General features: G+C 38.8%; 1 protein-coding gene across 2 annotated transcripts in view; it reads left to right on the top strand.

Moving 5' to 3' along the window:
- The window catches only part of MAGI2 (membrane associated guanylate kinase, WW and PDZ domain containing 2), a gene marked incomplete at both ends in the record, with an annotated part of 757,046 nt that overhangs the window by 590,856 nt on the left and 145,942 nt on the right, over window positions 1-20,248 (top strand). Inside the window, 4 exons of one of the 2 annotated variants that reach the window (XM_080629386.1) lie at window positions 10,922-10,979; window positions 18,445-18,566; window positions 19,183-19,311; window positions 20,020-20,202. In XM_080629386.1, the coding sequence (XP_080485512.1) occupies window positions 10,922-10,979; window positions 18,445-18,566; window positions 19,183-19,311; window positions 20,020-20,202 (492 nt within the window). The remainder of the gene's footprint in view (window positions 1-10,921; window positions 10,980-18,444; window positions 18,567-19,182; window positions 19,312-20,019; window positions 20,203-20,248) is intronic. The other variant, XM_080629387.1, reaches the window with a different exon arrangement.

Raw genomic sequence — 20,248 nt, forward strand, 5'->3', positions numbered from 1 at the left:
AAATTGAAGATTTGTTATTATGCCACTGAGTTGGTACAGCTTCAGTTTGGAGACCTGCCTTCAACCATTAAGTACAAACACAATTAAATGTAACTAATTTAATTTAAATAATTAATTTTACAGGTACAAGGGCAGTACACTGAGGAAAAGTTTACTTTCTGTTGGAATAACAAGTAGATCAGTTTCTGGTTCCAAAATTACATATAGCAGTGTTGTGAAAGTCAGAAACCTCATTTCTCTGGGCTGATGTTTATGATAAAGGCTATTGCTGAACATGAATGAAAAAAAGTGAGCCAAAAATCTCTTCTTCCATTAACTGCTGTAGATATGCTTTTTCTGAGGTATGACAGCAGTCTTTCAGTTGTTTTTATAATCTTTTTAGCCTCAGAAGTTCTGGGAATGGGGAAGACTCAGGTTTACACTGGGTAGTGGAGGTGCTCCTGCCCAGCAGGATTCAGGGGGCTGCATCACCACTGGGGCTGTAAGGAAGGAGTCTCAAGAAGGAGGCGGGGGGGGGGGGGGAACACAAATTCTTTTGGAAAAAAATACTAGATCTGAGAAAAATTACGAATAGACCGTGGCTTGTCTTTGAAGGAGGTCTGAGGTTTCTTGGGAGAAATAAAGCGCTTTTTTCTTTGGGAAAAGAACCTGAAGGGTTTTGGAAATGTGTAATAGTAAACAAAACACATTAGGAACCATAGCCTCCTCTTTGTTTTTTTTTTCCATCTGTCTGTCCATCTCCACCTCCATCCTGTCCCTCTCACACCGTACCCTCTTTTTCCCCTCTCTAGTGTTTGGGTTACTACTCTGTTCACACATATGAAGGTTTTTTTACACTGGGAAGAAAGAGACATTGCAACACAGAAAAAATATAGTTAATATGAACATGAAAGCACTAGTTTGCCTTCCTTTTTTTCTTCTTTCTTCCTATAATGTGTTACTATATGCCAACATTACTGAACATTAAAACATGAAGAAAACATGGGTAGATCTTAATTGCGTTGTTATTATTATTCCACACAGTTAAAATTCTTGCAGGAAAAGTGACTTAGAAACCTGATTATTATGTCATTGTCACAAATCTGTGTATGAATTGGACACTACTTTTGCAAAGTGCCCTTATGAATGCAAACAAAATGCGTCTGGTAGATTAACAAAGGACCACACACCTGTTTCACATGCAAAGTTCCTTTCTGATGCTGTCACAGAACCCTAGTTTTGGCAGATGGCATTACAATTCAAATAAAAATAAGCTTCTGAATTCATACATATTTCCTTGTCATTCAAATGCCAATGGGTTTTTTAACATAATGGTTAAAGTATGGAGTGACTCAATTTGAGTGTCCTCATAAATATAACTAATGCATAATGATGAATAAGTTATGACACAAAGTTTCAGAAAGGAGTTGTATGCAACTAAAGCAGCTTTTTATCTAAAGTGCAAGATAGCAAAAAGTAATAAAAGATGGGCTTTTAAAGTTCTCACCCTCAACAAGGCAATGAAGCCACTGAGGAGACAAAAACAGATTCTAATCTTATTTCACCAGTATAAACCAGGAATTGCTGCCTCAGCTACTGCAGTATTAACCTGAATTTTCTACAGTGTTATGTAATCTCCTTCATCAATTGTATTGAGTTATCTATTTCATCAACTACTATCTAAACAGCTAATGTATCTGCATTACATACATTCAGCTACTGTTCAGAACTGTGAAAACATTATTAAAAACCATGGTAGTCATGGAAACAGATCATGTAGGAAGTACCTTGAGGAGGATTCTTCTATCTGATTGCATGCAACTTCATTGGCCACTTGGAAATAAAATATAGACATCTTGTACTCGATCCGAGCACAAGTTCTTTAATCTGCTCTGAGATTTCCATCCCAGGTCAGTATCTGACGCTTCTGAGGCCATTGCGGGTCATCAAAAACAAGTAATATACCTCTGTAATTTTACAGTCTGGGCAGGATAGGCCTTATTTGTGGACCACCCACAGATAATCGGTTCATGGGAAGCATACAAAGCAATTCTTGGCTGGTTTTTATTCATTGTTACTATAGAAGCTACATTTTCCCATCTCATTTTATAATATGTCTATACATTTGCCTCACTGGCCTGTCACATAAAATCAAGTAATTGCCATTTGGCATAATAACAAGGCAGAAAAACCAAACCAAAACAAAACAGAAAGCATTACACTGTGTGCTTTATTTTGAAACGTTGACTTGTGACTCTCAAAGTCCAGTGAGACAAATGAAGTAATGAAAAAAAAATGTTTTCTAACATTGATTGACATTTTTATTAAAGTTTAGTGTTGTTATTTTAAAAAATCAGTCAGATTTTTAAAGTATCCTGTTTGACCAGGAAAGATGGTGAGTGGAAGATGAGGAAAAGGGATTGTCCTTTGTGTGGAGCAACAGCTTGGCTGTATGGAGCTCTCCTATTTGATGGCTGGCTGGCTGGTTGAGAGTCTGTGAGTCAGGATCAGAGGACAGGCTGGTAAGGGAGACAGTGGTGAGGAAGCCTTGACTTCTGCAAGACTTTTTTACTCTGTTTCCCATAATATTTGTGTGTCACATTTAGGGCGTTAAAAGTCTGGATGGATGGAGAACTGAGCAGGTAAATAATTGGTTGGGTGGTGGGGCTCGAGGGTAGTAGTTGATGGGTCATACTATACCTGAATGCCTGTGAAACAGGATTACTGCAGACATAGCACAGTCTGTCCTTTCTGACATCTTTATGTACAGTCTGAAGGAGGCAACAAAGTCGACTTTGCAGGTGACACCAAGGGAACCAGTCACCATGGTCAAAGGTAGGGCTGCCATTGAGGGACCTAGGCAGGGTGGAGGAATGGATCAGCAGAAACTTTGTCATATTCAACTAGGACAAATGCGAAGTCCTGCATCTGGGCAGGAAGAAAATCTTGCAATAGGTTGAGAACTGACTCATCAGACCACATCTGTGTTTCTGCATCCAGTTTTAGGACCCCACATAATAAACTGGATCAATACATAGGAGCGAGTTCAGCAACAGGCCACCAAGACGGTCAGGGGTAGGGGCTATTGCCCTGTGAGGAAAGGCTGAGGGTAATCCTGTTTCCTCTTTAGTAAAATTTGGTGCTGAAAATGGCAATAAAAATATGTTATTTGTGTTTGTTACAGATTAATAGGCTTTTTTTTCTTTATTATACCAGAACTGAAGAGGTGAACAGCTAGCTAAAGTATGCTGAAGTTTATAAACATGAATTTGAGATACTAGTAACTGAATGCCTAGCTGCCTCACATAAGGTCTAGCCTGCATTATTAGTAGCCACATACTTTTGTGTGTCTTTTTAGGTCAGTAGCCAAACTGAAGTTTTTAGTTTATATAACAGTAAATTCAATAACTCCATAAATTCACAGGTATGTTGTTAAACATTTAACAGCAAAGGAAATAATATAAATAAATGAAGAGACTGAAAAGCAAATAGAAGAAAAGCTGTGCTTCATGAGATCAGGCAGTTATTAGGTAGAAAACACTGGTTTGTAACAAGGCTGAATTGATGCAGCCAGTAATGAGGTACAAGCACTGAAAGATCTGAACATCCAGAAGATCAAAAAGAATGTTTCTTTTCCGTCTGTTTTCTTCAAAGTCTAAAGAATATAGCATAAAAAGGCTGTGTTAATAAAATCAGTTTCAAAGGCAGAATCTTGCACGTTGGAGGTATGCGTGGCGTGCATCAAATCTGCTGAACTTCAGGAATACAAATTGGTAATGCAGTGAGCAGTTAATGCACATGGGGCTCCTCTTCTGCTGGTAAGACAAGTGTGTTGATGACAGTCCCTTTAATGTGCACGTCTAAACTTTGAACCAGCCGGCATTGCCATTGCAGCTCCTTGACATGCGCATGAGGAACCACTGGGGCACGTGCTGAGCTTCTCCAGCAAGTTCACATTCTGCACCGAGATACATCCTGAAGTGACTTGACTCCTAGCAATACCCATGTTAGCTAGTTTAAAGCTAGGAGCTGTGAGGAGAAGGATTTCATACCCAGTCTCCGGACAAGAAACTGTACCTAAAAAAATGAGATTTTTCAGTGTTTCTTAGTGGTTTCTATTTCCCCAACAAAGCACTAGTTACTTTAGCAGGAACTGTGAAATCAACAAGCTTCTCTCTCCTCAAATGTTTTGTAATACAAAGTACCCAGCTCAAGCAACACAGGAGTAAGGACAGAGAACAAGACAAAAGGATAACATGACTTGATGACAGAAAGAAGTTTAAATTTTTTTTGTCATTTCTGCTTTCCTTAAACCTATTATTTCTAAATACACAGAAAATAGGTTTTTTGCAGTTTGTTTGAAACTTTTAATAAGCTTGAAGGTTACTCTGTCCAGCTGCAGTTATTGCCCACTAAACTGTTGAGAATTGCATTCTTTAATAAGGCTTTATTAAGAAAACCATTTCTGGCACTGCCTACAATAACCTAACTAAATTCTCAACATATAAGGTACTTTTTCACCTAATTTTGTTCTAATTGCATTTTGTTAATTTTTAATTTGAATTAACAGCTGTCAAGCCCTTTAAGAGCTCTTTTTTGATAGTTAAACCTCAGTAATTCAGTTGATGCTTTTTCACAGTATTAATGCAAACCATGATTAGACATTACACAGTTCTGCATGTCAGAGGGATCAAGTACTCCTAATGTTCATAGAATCATAGAATGGTTTGGGTTGGAAAGGACCTTAAGATCACCAAGTTCCAACCCCCCTGCCATGGGCAGAGACACCTCACACTAAACCATGCCACCCAAGGCTCTGTCCAGCCTGGCCTTGAATGCTGTCAGGGATGGAGCATTCACAGCTTCCCTGGGCAACCCATTCCAGTGCCTCACCACCCTCACAGTAAAGAATTTCTTCCATATATCCAATCTAAACTTCCCCTGTTTAAGTTTTAACCCGTTATCTCTTGTCCTATCACTACAGTTCCTAATGAAGAGTCCCTCCCCAGCATCTTTATAGGGCCCCCTTCAGATACTGGAAGGCTGCTGTGAGGTCTCCATGCAGCTTCTCTTCTCCAGGCTGAACAGCCCCAACGTTCTCAGCCTACTTAATCATCCTCGTGGCCCCCCTCTGTTAAAAGTATCCCTACTGTTGTCAGTATTTCATTAGGTAACAATGCTGGGAGAAAATATTATTGAATTGAAAGTAATATTTACTAATCTACTTTCTGCACAATTGAGGCTGTAGCATGTCACAATAAGCTGCACAGAAGGAAGAAGATGCATATATTGAATGTGAATGTTACTTAGACATTTGTTTCCATTGTGCAAGTAGAAATTATGCATAATGTCATTTTATTCATGAGAACAAATTGCACATGAATGGTTTGTGATTACAGACGGAACATAAACAGTCATGACTGTGAAATTTGCTGGTATGAGAATGGCGGTTGGAGAGCACAAGTTTAATTGAAAATGGTCTTATATGGCTTGGCTTGGAGATGGTACATTCCCTCAGTTTTCCAGGTCTTCCATGACAGGAAAATTGAATTTGGTTTTGCTGTGAAGGTGAGGCTGTTCATCCACAGCTTTGGATTTGTACTCTAGTGCAGAGAAGTCCATGTTAGTAATTGCATTTTCCAGCTCAGGCAGTGACATTTGAAACATTGGCTAAGTAGAGGAACCTGTTGAGGTAGCATAAAGAATTTTACCGTAGCATATAACTGTTGATATTTTTGTTGGGTTTTGGAGCTCCCAGATGGTGTGCAGGTAGGTGACCTATCAGAATTCTCGCAGATATGTGAGTAGTCAGTTAAATACTGATTTTCAGTGAGCAGTAATCCTCTCTTCCCTTATGGCAACCTGTAACAGAAGTTTTCAGGAGCAGTAGCATTATATCTCTTTCATGTATCATCCTGGCAGTGTGGACATACACTAACAAAAGCATTCAAACCAGACATCTCCAGCCCCCTGCTCCTGAGGGAGCAGCACAACACACCAGAGGAAGCATCCGCTCCCTGGTAATCTGTGTGCTGTGCCCTAGGGTGTTGCAGGCGATGGGTTTTGTATAAGCTGTGCAATGAGGAACACTGGTTTAGACTCACAGATGAATATTTCCAAGATTATGTGTCTTAAAGAAACAGGAAGAATGTGCAACTGTGTTGGACTGTGGATCTGCACTGTATTTTGTAACTCTTAACCCAGCTCTCCTGATAGTCTTTGTAGCAAGTAACTGACTTGAGAAGGCAAAACTGAATTTGAAACAGGGAGAAAGAAAAGAGAGAGGAAGGAAGAAGTAAAACAAACAGGCTGTGGAGTGGAAAGATACAGTATTCCTCTGAGAAGTCTCTTATATGAGTTAGAAAAGGATTCCTGACCTGTGCCTGGGTGTTAACCAGGCAGGTGAACCTAACTCATATTGACTTCCACGGCTTCCGCATCCTTATTGCACCATTTCAGTAACAGCAGACATATATTTTATTTTTCTTTCTCATACTTTATTATTTTGTACTATAGAAATATTTTGATTGCAGCAAATTCAATATGCTCTCTGTCTTTCCAGCCTGTCAGTAGGGATGTGACGCAATGTTGGCTGTGGTTCTGAAGCCTTGAGAGGATTTTATGACTCTTTAACACATTTTGTACTCCATAAAATTCATTAAAATTAATCTTTTGATTTGGTAATATGCTTTTTCATCTTGGCACATTGAGATCCAAAATGTACTCCTTCCTCCATTGCCAGAGAAGGTTAAGTGGCACCATCAAAAGTCATTCTGAAACACAACAGCTTTCAGAAATCAGAGTAAGAGTGTCTGGACCGTTAGCATAAGCAGGCTGTGATGAGAAGGCACTACCATTATTAAAGTGACTTAAATTCCTGCTACTCTTTCCCTTCTGTTTTTCCTTCTTTCTTTCTTTTTTTGAAAATACAAAGCAAATTGTCTGAGAGCATATAAACATACTATACAGATTATCCACCACCTTTCCGTCCACTCATGGTATCAGCATTGCCAAATGCGACACAAACTATTACTGATTTTTAAATGGTGATTTTACAAATATTTGTGAACAGGCCCTCCACTGGGCGACAGGAGGAGATCTGTGGGCATGCAATGCTAGATATAGAAGATTTAAAATAAAGGGTAGATTTTGGGGTTTTTTTCCATCTATACACAGAAAGCCTCCTGGAATCAGTAGAATTGAAACATGAATGATAGAAGTGTTGAACTCATGAAAATTAAGATTTCATATATAGCATAGTAATCATGAAACTGTTGATTGCGGAAGTTGTACGTGAACTAGCATGCAAGTGCAACCAAATGAATATCAGTAGAATTTATAGCTGCCTTCCTAATTCAAATCACAGTGGCCAAGAGTAATCTCCTACACTAGTGTTTTATAATAATTCTCTTTTATAAATGTTTACTGTTCACTCTCATCCCTAATGATCAGCCCTGGGCACAGTGAAATGAAAAAGAGGAACTGTAATGCCCTCACCCCTAATTTGGCAAATGTTTAGCTTCCTGTTTTATGAAGCACTAAAGTATTTCTGTCCTGTATTCTTTCATTTCAATAGTGAAAAGTGGAATAGATTCTGCTATTTAATGTAATGAAAAATAATCACAATGCTTCTGAAAGCAAATGTAGCAGAAGATTGTTCTAACAGAAGCTTTGTAGTAAACTACACTCCACTAACATTATCTGCCACACTTGGCGGGAGGGGCTTGGGGTTTGTGCTCTAGCAATTCCATTTTAATGGTCAACACAGAATATTAATTAAACATAGTTTACAGGCTGCATCTCAAATGGAAAAATGAAATTAGACCATAGCCTTAGATGGAGTTTATATATATTATGATACACAAAGGTAATTTTTTTTTATTTCCCTGCTTCTGAATCCATGCATTCAGAAGTGGATTTTCCATAATATGTCAAATTCATTAATTTTTTACAGACTTTTACACTAGAAAATGGGATTTGCCATTTGCCTTCTCAATAGTTGTGCTAGTTCATAAATACAGTTATGTATTACTTTAGGACAAAATAGGCCAGTAGGTTAAATCCTCAGATTATTTCAGATTTTCATACATATGCAAAATAAAATATGTCCTATTCATCTATATTTTAAAGTGTATATATTTAGAGAAAAATACATACCTTTAAATTTGGGCAAAATATATACTTTCTGTTCTTTAATTTCATAGCTGGAAAAAACTCCATCTACTAATTAACTTTGGGACAGGGACCTATCTGTGTGTGTGTATCTGTATGTATGTGTTTGTGTGTATTTTTATGTACAGAGATACCAGTACCTGCCTCACTTTTCTCTAAGGGAATGTAATTTTATATGGCCAGATATGAAAGCAGCATTAAGTTAATTAGGGGAAAAAAACCCTGAAAGGGTGCATGAAAATAAGATGTACCTGTAGTATTTAAACTAATACCTTATTTCATTCTGTGTCACAGGGTTAGGTAAAAGCATTGGGGGTTTTTTTATAGCAAATTATTACCTCGTTTATCATGAGTGCATTGGGAATGAAACTTACTGTAGGGACACTACAGAATTCATGCTGCAGCTGCTTTCTTTATGAGTATTTATGGATAACATTCCACAGCCTTGTCTCAGGATATATGGGACTTTGTGGGAACCATTGCAGAGTCAGTTACCAACAGATTTTACTGAAGTTCTGAGCAGATCTGGAAAGAGCAACATCAGGGCTTTCTAATGCTTGGTGACTTGATGGTGAGCCAGTGACATGTCCTTGCAATAAAGCAGCCAACAGCCTCCTGGGCTGTAGTTGACAGAGCATTGCCAACACATCAAGGGGTATAATCCTTCCCCTCTCCTCAGCACTGGTGAGGCACAGCTGGAGTTCTGGATCCTGTTCTCGGCTCCCCAGTACAAGACATGGACATACAGGAGAGCATTGAAGGGCCACTGAGATGATTAAGGGATTAGAGCATCTCTCCTATAAGGAAGGGCTGAGAAAACCGGGTCTGTGTAGCCTGAAGAAGAAAAGGCTCAAGGGGGATTTTATCAGATTAAATAAATGCATGAAGGGAGGTGCAAGGAAGATGGAACCAGGCTCTTTCTAGTGGCGTCCTGTGACAGTACAGGAGGTAAAGGATGCAAACCAAAATACAGGAGAGTCTGAAAAAAACTCTTACTCTGTGAGTGACCAGCCACTTGAAGAAGTTGCCCAGAGAGGTTGTGGAGTCTCTGTCCTTGGAGATATTTAAATCTGACTGAAGATGGACCTGAGCAACCTGGTCTAAGTGACCCTGCTTTGAGCAGAGAGGTTGGGCTAGACAATCTCCAGAGGTCCCATCCAGTATCAGTTGTTTTGTGATTCTGTGACCTGCTTAAATAGCCTATGCTGCATTTATTCCTGTGAAGTGACAATATCAAAATAGCCCTGACAAAAGCAGTTCAGAGTGTGGTCCTGTGAAGATTTCAAAGCTAACAATATTCTAAGACTAATAGCAAAAATTGAGTATAAACATTAAGAAAGTCCTTGAGCTTTTCATTACAAAAAAGTAATTGAGATGTTCCTCATCTGCCAGTCTCTGACAGAGGATTGTATCCTTCATTGCAGTATTGGAAAAGGCTGAGCAGGAACATCCTCTGAGGGATGTCTAAGCATCCGGCTGTCTAAGCAGGTTCACTAAAAAAGAGATACGTTTAGAGGAGAAGTAACAAGCAGACATTAAGCAATTTCTAAACATGGGGGGTTTTATCTCATTCCCTATTGGCAGTCAGACTTTACTTGCCTATTTGCCTTTTAGAGCACGTAAATAATTGTCTATTCTCTGTTCAGCATGAGATACACCAGTTCTGCTTTGTCTAGTTTAGTACTCATTGTCTCCAAAAAGTTACTTCAGAAGCGCAAGTGAGTTTAAAAAGGGAAAAAGGATAAGGAATTCCAGAATCAATTCCAATCCTGTATATTGTGCCATAGTCTTTAACTGCATAGACATTGATACGTGTGTGTGATGGGAATGCCTATCCTTTTGTGAGTCTCCTCCATCAAAGTCATCACATATGGAACTGAGGTTTTTACTCTGTTCATGTCAGCTGAGGTATTTATCACATCCATCTGGTGCCTTTTAAACACAAGATGAAGTTCTGTTGGCACTTTAATAATTTCTTAAGCATGCAGTGTGAGTGATAATAAAATATGTATGGATGTACATGAATATATAGGTAACAGTTTGCTTGTACATGAACACAGATTGATTTTCAAGATATTAAATTAATGTTTTAACATTTTAATTGTTAATACTGGAATGTTTTAAGGATCTCTATTTCTGCAAAATGTGGTTAGTTTTATGGCCAAAAGGTACTATAATATCTTAGTTTGTACTTCCATGTAGTACTATGTACTCCAATGTCCCCAATATTTAACTAAGTTTTGGAACAGGGTGCCTTTGGAGGCTGTGGAATTGCCATCACAGCAAGATGAAGAGTACAGACTTCTCAGGAACATTTAGGTATAGTTACTGTACTCACATGACATTCCTTCTAGACCAACTTTTCCAGGATTCCTGGCAAAGAAAAAGGCTTAAAAGACAAAGTAGGTTTTTTGCATGTACCTATTTAGGAAAACAGAATGCCCTCGCTTCCTCCAGCAGTGATGGCTTACAAGATGTGCTACAGTTGTTGGCTAGCACAGCTATTGGAACAGTTCAAAGAGTTCAATTAAAAATGTGTTGTTCTGGAGACTGAGGTCTGTGTTTGCATGCCAATTTTCGAGTTACTACTACTTGTGGCCTTGGGGAGTGTGTGTGTGTGCTCAAAATTTGACATTTGCTTTGGTCACTGTATCTCATTTCACTATCAAGTTATTTCCCTCAACACCCAGCAAAGATCCACAACTTTGTTATTAGAAATATTAGCATTCTGTACTGCATTTACTGAGAGAGATAACTCTTTGTTTTTCAGAGCTTCCATATGGCTGGGAGAAAATTGATGATCCCATTTATGGCACTTATTATGTTGAGTAAGTTCCCAAGTTCAATATTAAGTTGCTATTAATATGTCATAACCTGATACCAGTATCCTCTGCAGTGTCAAGGAATAGGTACAATTACTTGACGTGTTAAAGTGAGGGTGTACCAGGAATTCTCAGTCATCAATACAGCTAATATGTCCAAATATATTCAATGTGTCTCAAATAAGTGACTCAGGCATTCAGTCATTCTCTTTCTCCAAGGTCTGATTTCATGGTATTGTTCCAGCTGATACTTTTACAGAGATCATATTAATTAAGGAAATGTATTTTCTCTGTAAGCTGTAGATATACAATGAGGTAGAAACCTTGTTAATCAAAAAATAGAGCAAAGCATAATCATTTTAGCTCAGTAAAGATAATTTTCTGGGTAGTCCTTCCTTGCTGCAAATCAGATGTTTATACTGCTTATACCAGAAGGCAGGTTATTTATACACTGTATATAAAATTTTAGGAATGTTGTGTTTTATTTTGTACGTAAAAGTGCAGCTGAAAATAACAGAATATAAATTTCTATTTTCATAGCACAATCCTTGATTTTATTTTTTTTTAAGATTTTATTTTAGTTATGAAACAAGAAAAAATGCTTCTTACTCCTTTGTGCCAAGGGCAACATGAAGCTTTCATTTGAAGTAATAGGTAGAACCTGTTCTGGCCACTCCCTACGTAAAATAAGTAAATTGGAGTAAAAAAAGTAAAAAACCCGATGATTTTCTCTGCTTTTTTTAGCTTAATACAGCAAATAAGACTTATGCAGAGTGGATCTAGATTCAAAATCGTGTTACCTGTTTGCAGGGGTCAGTTCTTACTCCACTGTTTACACAAAGTATGTAGCAGAGGCAAAATGTCACTCCCTGTGACTGTGCAGACAGCACTTGGAAGGTTGAAAAAGATCTATCCGTTAGTTCCTTTTGTTAAACAACAGAGATCTTTAGAGATGAAGGCGCCTAACCTAAAATCTCAAATTCAAATCTTGATTGCAGTACATTTATTCTAGTTGTTTCACACAAAATAAAAAAAAATTTCCCTTAGTCTCTCAAATCCATACCAATACATTGACTGCAGGATCATTCTGGATAGATTCTGGGGATGCAGTTTTTCCAAACCCCAGGATATGATGCTATTAAAATGCACAGGGTAGAGCTGGACAGGGAGATCAAGAAGAGATCTGATTTCTGGAGGTCTGGAAGACGTAAGGTGCCACTTTCTTTATTGCTGTAACAGCAGCAGCTTGTGGATGCCATGTACCTTCCCTTGCCCTCCTTAAAAGCAAACAAACAAATGAAAACAGCATTTGGCCACTACCCTGCTGACTCCTGTCCTGCTCTCCGAATGCAGGAGCACCTGCTCTGCTGCTTTGTCCCCAGCCTGTTCCCTGCCCTCAGGTGAAGGAGCCAGCAGCTCCATCTGCTTTGTTGCTCAGCCCAAATCAGCTTAGTCAGTCCAGATCCAAGCAAAAAGCTAAGCATGTTTTGAAGTCCCTACGTTATGCCATTAAATTACCCTCTCTTTTTATGCCTGAGCTCTTTTATGATGTCCCCAAGTAGCTAGGGGCTGGAGTTCTCATATCTCTTTGTACTTAACCTCCCCTAAAGACTTCTGCATGTGCAATTATGCAGCTGCTGGGTGTAAGTGTTCTGCCCCAGTCGTTTTTCATGTGTTTTGGGGAGTAACAGGTGTTGTGCAGTTCCTGTGCATCAATATCTTACTGAGACCCCGCTCGGTTATTGCGCAGCCCAAGGCGTTCTGGCACCAGTGAGGCTCACACTTCACTGCAGTCAGAAAGGAAACGAGTATTTATCTCCATTTTGTGTCCAACCATGGGTAAACAGACGCAAGGCACCAGGCCCAGATGTTATTATGCAATTGCATACTTTAAAGCTGTTAGTGCCAAATTTATTAATCCTACCACAGATAAGGTTTGTGGAAAGATATATCAAACCTACTGAAGGCTCAGAGGGTTTTAGAAGTGGAATGGATGTTCACAGGATGGCATTAAAACTGCAGCCACACCAAGTTCATAGGGAGTTTTATAGTCAGTAAAATGTAGCTGTACTTTAACTTGCTGTCGGAGCTCAATAACTTTGAAACAAAGATTGCTTTCCATTTTTCATGCTAAGAAGAGGCAGTCATGCCTTCTTTTATTACCAGTATTCAACAGATGAGTTCATTTTTAACTGGATAAAATCAGACTACAATAAACTCTATTAATTATATCATAAATGTGGGTAAATCCTTAAAAGTTAGATTGCAGACTTTCACACACTCAAGTCCAGTCCAACTTTACCTGCAGGCCTTTAAAGCTGTCAGTGAAAGAAGGGCTTATTGTCTGCTTACTGATATATTTGTATCCCATGGGAAGTTTGTAAGTATGAGCAATGAGTCAGAAAGTCTCAGGTTCATCTTAAAAGGACCAGCCATGCTCAGCTCCAATACTCTGAGACCAGAGATAAAACTAAAGAAGAAACAAAGGAAAACCTCAAGGGTCTCACTAGTAAAGCTAATAAAGACTAATCGCAATATATTTGCAAGTTCTGTTAAATAAGGTCTCCAGTATCACTTCCTTTCCTAATCGTGCATGAATGTAGGTGTGAGGCTTTATTAAAGTTTTCATTTGCTGTGTTATGCAGATCCAGGCTTCATTTGTAAGGTGCAGACGTTTGACATAAATGAGAAGTGTTTGTGTTGTGGTTTAAGCCCAGGCCGTAAATCAGAACCACTCAGTCCACTTCCCCCCCCACCTTTCTTCCCTCCGCTCCTGGAGGGACGGGGAGGAGAATCAAAAGAATGCAGCTCCCACAGGTTGAGATAAGAACAGTTTAATAACTAAGGTATAACACAAATCACTACTGCTACCACCAATAATAATAATGATAAAGGAAATAACAAGCAAGAGAATACAACCGCTCACCAACCGGTACCTCACCCCCACCCCGCAGTGATCCAGCCCTTCCGGGAACTCTCAGTTCTACATCCCTGGGCATGACGTGCTGTGGTATGGAATACCTCTTTGGCTAGTTTGGGTCAGGTGTCCTGTCCCTGCTTCCTCCCGGCTTCTCCTCCTCCCTGGCAGAGCATGAGACTCACAAAGTCATTGGTCAGTCTAAACATCGCTGTTATCAGCTCCATTCCCAGGCCGAAAGTCAAAAACACAGTGCTTCAAAAGCTACTAAGAAGGAGAAAAACTGACTACTGCTACTGAACCCAGGACAGTTTGCTACACAGGGGTTAACTTTCATGCAATTTTCTCTTAATTTATAAACTAAGAACTAGCAACACTTAGCTGTGCAGGGCAATGGAGAGAATATGGTTATTAGAGTGTGCTGGGTCTTTCAGCATTCTAATTGCCAAAAGATTATTTCCCCCTTTAAGGATGATTAACTACAACACAAAGCTCAATTTCCAGGCACTGTGTTCTTAATAGAACAGTTAAATTAGCCATATAGGTTACAAATTCACCTCCTTGACTTAGAGTTTCTGACTGCACTTATTTAGAAAAACTTACTTCAGGTTTTTTGTCATCATAAAGTACTAGTACCTGAAAAATGTGGGTGTAAAGAGGACTTAGGCACTAACGAGTTGTGTATCAGAATGTCCATCTTTTAGGTATCCTGATCTTCAGAATTACATTGGTAGGTTATAGGCAAGAATCTCAAAAGTTAGAGTTGCAAACTACAAAAAAATCCCATGCACTAAAGTAGTAAGAAAAGAAGATGCATTAAACTCTTTCTGCTGGTTCACATGGTTAGACATTTTGGTAAGGCTCAGTATCTTGCCCATCAACTAAACTTTGCATAGTAGGCAAATAATAGGCCCGTAAGTTTCCTAAGAATGTGTTTCAGTTGTCTTAAGCACATCTAACATGAAACTCCAACACAAAACCAACTTAGCCTGTCCACAATCACTGATGAGATGGCAGAATGATGCCTCTGTCTTACATCCTGGTTGGTGGTGATAATACCTCCTCATAACACAAGAGACAGTGTTTCAAATTCACAGGTAAATACAGCCCCAGAACAAATCCTACCTCTGAGGGGTTATCCCCAGTTAGCATACAGTGAGCTAACAGAGGACAGCAGCACTGACCACCCTTCTTCTCTGCAGAAGGAAATGCAGGATTCCTAGGACTAGAAAGCAGTCAAAAGGCACCACGGTTCTTCTGTGCAGCCACATTGGCACTAGGAGAATTTAGTTGGATTCTTGTCTTTGGATTAGGCTTTTATGTTTAATATGCATTGTATAAAATAAAGGAAGAAAAGATAAAAATGCTCACTGAATTAGATACTGCGAGCAACGGGCAGTACATTTTTTATCACATCCAAAATCCATTTTAACCACAAAAGCATTTATTTGCAACCATCTGTAAAACTTGCATTTGGCTTGTCTTATTAAGGCCTAGGTTAGTAATATTTATTTTGTATGCAGTTGAATTACCTAGATGAAAGGCTAGAATGTCCTTTCAAGGGAACTACTTAGCCTAATAACTTCTTTCTCAGGTAAACTCATGAGTAGCAATTTTTCTGAATTAGCATGAGGCTGTATGGCACTTAAAATTGCATGAAAGGGAAGTGTTTCATGTCTCATCAGTCTAGAAGCATAAATCCAGTGCTACTGACTGATAAAATAACTGATCATGAGTATAATTTTCTTTTATCTGACTCCTTTTGGACACAATATTTAAATGCAGTTGTTTAATTTTGTTGAAATCCTCACATTGAGCTTTCAAGACTGCATGCTACCATAAAACAGTCAAAATATCAGAATAAACTGGAGCTAAGAATTGCATGAATTGCATCAACAACTTTAGGTGCTTCAAGTACCACTGCTAATATTCCTGTCTGATCTGCTAGGACAAAAGGGTTATTTTCAAGGTAGCCATTACTGAAGATATTTATGTGTAAATGGACTAAACCACAACTCTACCTAGAAACTGTAGAGAAGCAGTGGATAACAGATTCTAGCTCAAGGAACTGATGTTCCTTGAGCCACAGACACATCCTATGTTAGCTAAAATCTTACCCTTTTATGTATCACAGAACCACATATAAGTTGCAACAGATCTGCAAGAGGTCTCCTGCGGCACTGAGATGCGCCCTGCATTTCTAGCGTGACACTAAGGATAGTCCTTAGACACTAAGGATTCTAAATAAATTCTAAATGCAGATCTGTAGTATGATCCATTACATCTGTGCAATATAGCACAAAAACTATGGGAAACCCATGCTTTTCTGGAAGGGGAGCTGAAGACCAGGCCAGGATACTTTAGAGACTCTGAAATAAGACCTGTTCCCTATGTTGAAGCAATTAACTCACTGTGTAGCAACCCTAGTTTTAACCATATCAAATGGTAACATAAAACACACTAGATATTTTACCCTATATCTGCTATTGTAAGCTGTTGCATAATTTCACACTTCTGCTTGTATGAAGCCTACAGATTTCAAGACTGGAATCTTGACATCTTTAATACATTCTAATATTTACTTCCAAATGTGTTCACAGAATGCAATTACTTATCAGAATTAATTCTGCTTGAATAAAAAGGTAAAACTCCTTTGGTCTTCTATCATAGAAGACTCTCTTTTTCACTGTTCTTCCTGTAAAACCTTTTATGAATTTATTTTAATTGGTCATAGGTGATCAGAACTTTATGTAGTATTTATTGCCTTGTGTAATGGCAGAAGTAGTGTTTCCTTTACAATATTGAAATATATCACATGATAGGTGATAGGATGAAAACTAAATTTTTCGTGCTTATGTTAGTAGTTGATAATTACCCTATTTAATACATGGAAGTCTTGTCTTTCTCCATTTTTAACTGGTGAAGTTTGTCTCCATTCCAGCATTTGTTTCTATGTTTGTGATAGACACAGGTGCTGAAGACTTTGGCAATTACATCGTGGCCTAGCTAGAAAGCAAAAATCTAGGAAAGGAAAGCTTTCGCTCTTAAACAGCCTGTCTGAAGAAGGAGAGAAACAAAAAAGGACTTTCTCTGTCTGCAGCATAGATTAAAATTTACAAGAAAACTATTAATCAAAATTTTAGAGTATGAGAGAAAGTTAGCACAACTTGAATGAGTTATAGACCTGTTAAGAAAGTAGCAACTCCAGGATTTATCACATTTAATTCTTCTCATTAAATAAAATATTCTTTTACATGACTGAAAACCTTTTTATGGCATTAGCTCAGGCTAAAATTTTCCAGGTGTACTGCACTCCCACAGGACTTGCTGCCTTTCTTCTCCCTCACTTTTTAATGGCAATTCCACTTACTGTCTTTGAAGCAGGGGTAGGATCTGAATCCCAAGGGACCTGAGAAGTGCTTAATGTGGCAGAAAAGGTCATTTCAATATTAACTGAAGGTATTGTACCCTTTTTAGGATCTCAGAGTTTCAAAAGTTCCCAGGTTACCTTTCCAAGTGCCTAAAACCCATGATTGGGATTGGATTTTCAGAAGAACTCAATAAATATTACCTCAGTGAGCACAAAAGAGGAGTGACATGTTTGAAAACTTGCCCTTCTGTACCAATGTATTTATTTCCCCAGAACATTTACAGCACAAGCCCCTTTTCTCAGTTGTAATCCTATCTTGCAGAGTTGTTTGATGCAGCCTACTAAATTGTTTTGTCTTCTTCAGAAAATATGTGAAACATATCACAGGACAGGGTTAATAAAGTGCATTCTATAAATTAAAGAATAAAAATCAAGGATATGATGAGTGTACGGTTAAGATAGTAGCTCTAAACACAATACAGAAAATTAGTGGTGTAATGACAGATATACTTACTGGGCTACTGTAGGAAATGTAAAATGTAAAGAAAAATGTGTATATTAGCTTTTCTTATATTTCATATATTTATCTATGTAGTTCTAATCTACCATCTGACTTAGTTTCTGCAACCTTCGATTTTTCTCCACAGCTGAGTAGATATATAGATAGAATTAAAAACAAGTAATCTTCAGTGTATTTCCTATGTTAGATTTATTTCTAAGCTACAGTCATAAAATCACACTGTGTCCTAGGCTTTACCTTTTCTGTACATGATTAAGTAATTCCACTTACAGCTAATAGATAATACTGCACAAAACTGGTTCATACCCTTTGAATCATGCACAGAATAATGCTTGTGCTAAAAACGTGCAAAACTGTCATTGTCTGTCAGCACTGCTATTTAGTATGTAATCCCATAGATCGAAACCATTTGTCTGTCTCAGAGTTCAGCATATTGAAATAAAAGGACGTTTAGTGCTGTTCATAATGCAATGCGCTAGATCATGAGTTTCTCATCCCCAGCAAAGTTGTGTGGAGTATAAGGGACATGCTCAGGCCCATTGGGGATTCATAATGGTTTTGCTGTCTAACCACACACACCTAAGTCATGTACAATATCCTACTGTGAAAATGATCATTTTCCCCACCTGAACCCAGTTTTTAATCAAAACCAAATTTTTTCCAGCCACATAAATAGAAGAACACAATTTGAAAACCCTGTCCTAGAAGCAAAAAGGAAGCTACAGCAGCATAACATGCCCAACGCAGAACTTGGAACAAAGCCTATGCAGGCCCAAGGTTTCCGAGGTACGGTACCATGTCAGCTATCTTAGTTAAGATGAAAGATCCTGTTCTCTTGCTTATGTGACAATGATTTTGTCAGTCTGATTAAAAGGGTAGTGTTGCCAGTACTCACAATGTTATTACCTATCTCCTAGCATTTTTCTCCCCTGTCAAATCCCAGAATTGAGGAACTCAGGAGCCATCTAAAATGCTCTAACCTTCAGAGGCACAGAGAAAAGACAGAAAAGTTGACATAGTGTTTCCTAAAAGCTGAGAAACAGAGCAATAAAAGCCCTGAAGTAATTTTCTAAATAAAATCATAAATTCTATCCTTGGGAATATGCAACTCTCTCCTGAGCACCCGAGGTTGGCAACACTGAAGTAATTAATTGTACTTTCTCTAAATTACCGTTAATTGATGTTTGGTATGTTTCTGTGCTAGTTCATCTCGCAAGCATCAATTAAGTTAAAAGCCTCAAGCACTGTGTTACAGGAGTTTACAAGAATACAGCCCTTTGGTAATGCCAAAATTAATGTGCTTTAAATGAGCTGTACAAGCAGCAAACGGTATCGGTAGAGATGAATAAACTTTAACATAAAGTTATAGCCAGAGAATGAGGCTTGTTCTCCTTTGTAACAGTAGAAAGCTTCTCATCAACCTTACCTAGACTCAAATTTACCCACCTGCGCCCCGCTCCCAAGAGGTCCCACAGCGTGAATGACCTGTCCCAGTGCTGGTGTGCCCCCGCCGGGACGCGCAGGCTGCACGGTATGTCCTCTGATGCCGCCCAGCCCAGCCCCACCACTGTGGGCATAGCGAGAGTAGCTGAAGTCACAACCTCTGCACCTTCCTCCCACCCATCCTCACCACGCTCAGCATGGGAGAGAGGCACAGGGAGCCCCCATCACCCGCACCACGTACACATACCGAGGCACATGGAGAGGGGGGCATGGAGGTTGCACTGCAGTCATATGTGTCACTTGGATGCCAAAGCCACACGTGTTTGGAAGAAAAAGCTCACCTGACATTTAGCACTGCTTGTTAAGAAATGGAATGAGATATTCAGGGGGTATTTTCCTTATTGTGGTTGGGAGGGAAATTATGGAGAATGTGTTACTTTGTAGACAAAGCTGAATTTTTGGGTTAGGAAAGAGCTTTTAAAATTACCTCACAGATCATTTTTATTGTTGTAATTATTTTAGCTACACAATACCCACTTCTAAATGTATTTCTAATATGAAAGAGTATTTATAACTCCCCGCTAAAGGCTGATCTGCCACAGATGAGAAATACATTTTAAGCTTTGTAGTAATACAAGAACTCACAAATATTATTTTCCTGGAATGCCTGCACTCTTTATTTCCTTGGGTTTTATACACTGTCACCTGCTATCAGCCAGTATTGTTATCTGCTGTCCCCACTGTATTGTGCCTAGATCAGAACTTTTGCCTTTCTTCTTTGTGTTGACTGATGTAGAAAAACCACTCTTCACCCGTGATGCATCACAGCTGAAGGGGACTTTCCTCAGCACAACTCTTAAGAAAAGCAACATGGGCTTTGGATTTACCATCATTGGTGGGGATGAGCCAGATGAGTTTCTCCAGGTGAAGAGTGTAATTCCTGATGGGCCTGCAGCGCAAGATGGGAAAATGGAAACAGGTAATTAAGATGGTTCTCTGTTCTTTTATATGAGAAGTTGAATGAG

The sequence above is a fragment of the Psittacula echo genome (genome assembly GCF_963264785.1).
Source record: "Psittacula echo genome assembly, chromosome: 1".
Lineage (NCBI taxonomy): Eukaryota > Metazoa > Chordata > Aves > Psittaciformes > Psittacidae > Psittacula > Psittacula echo.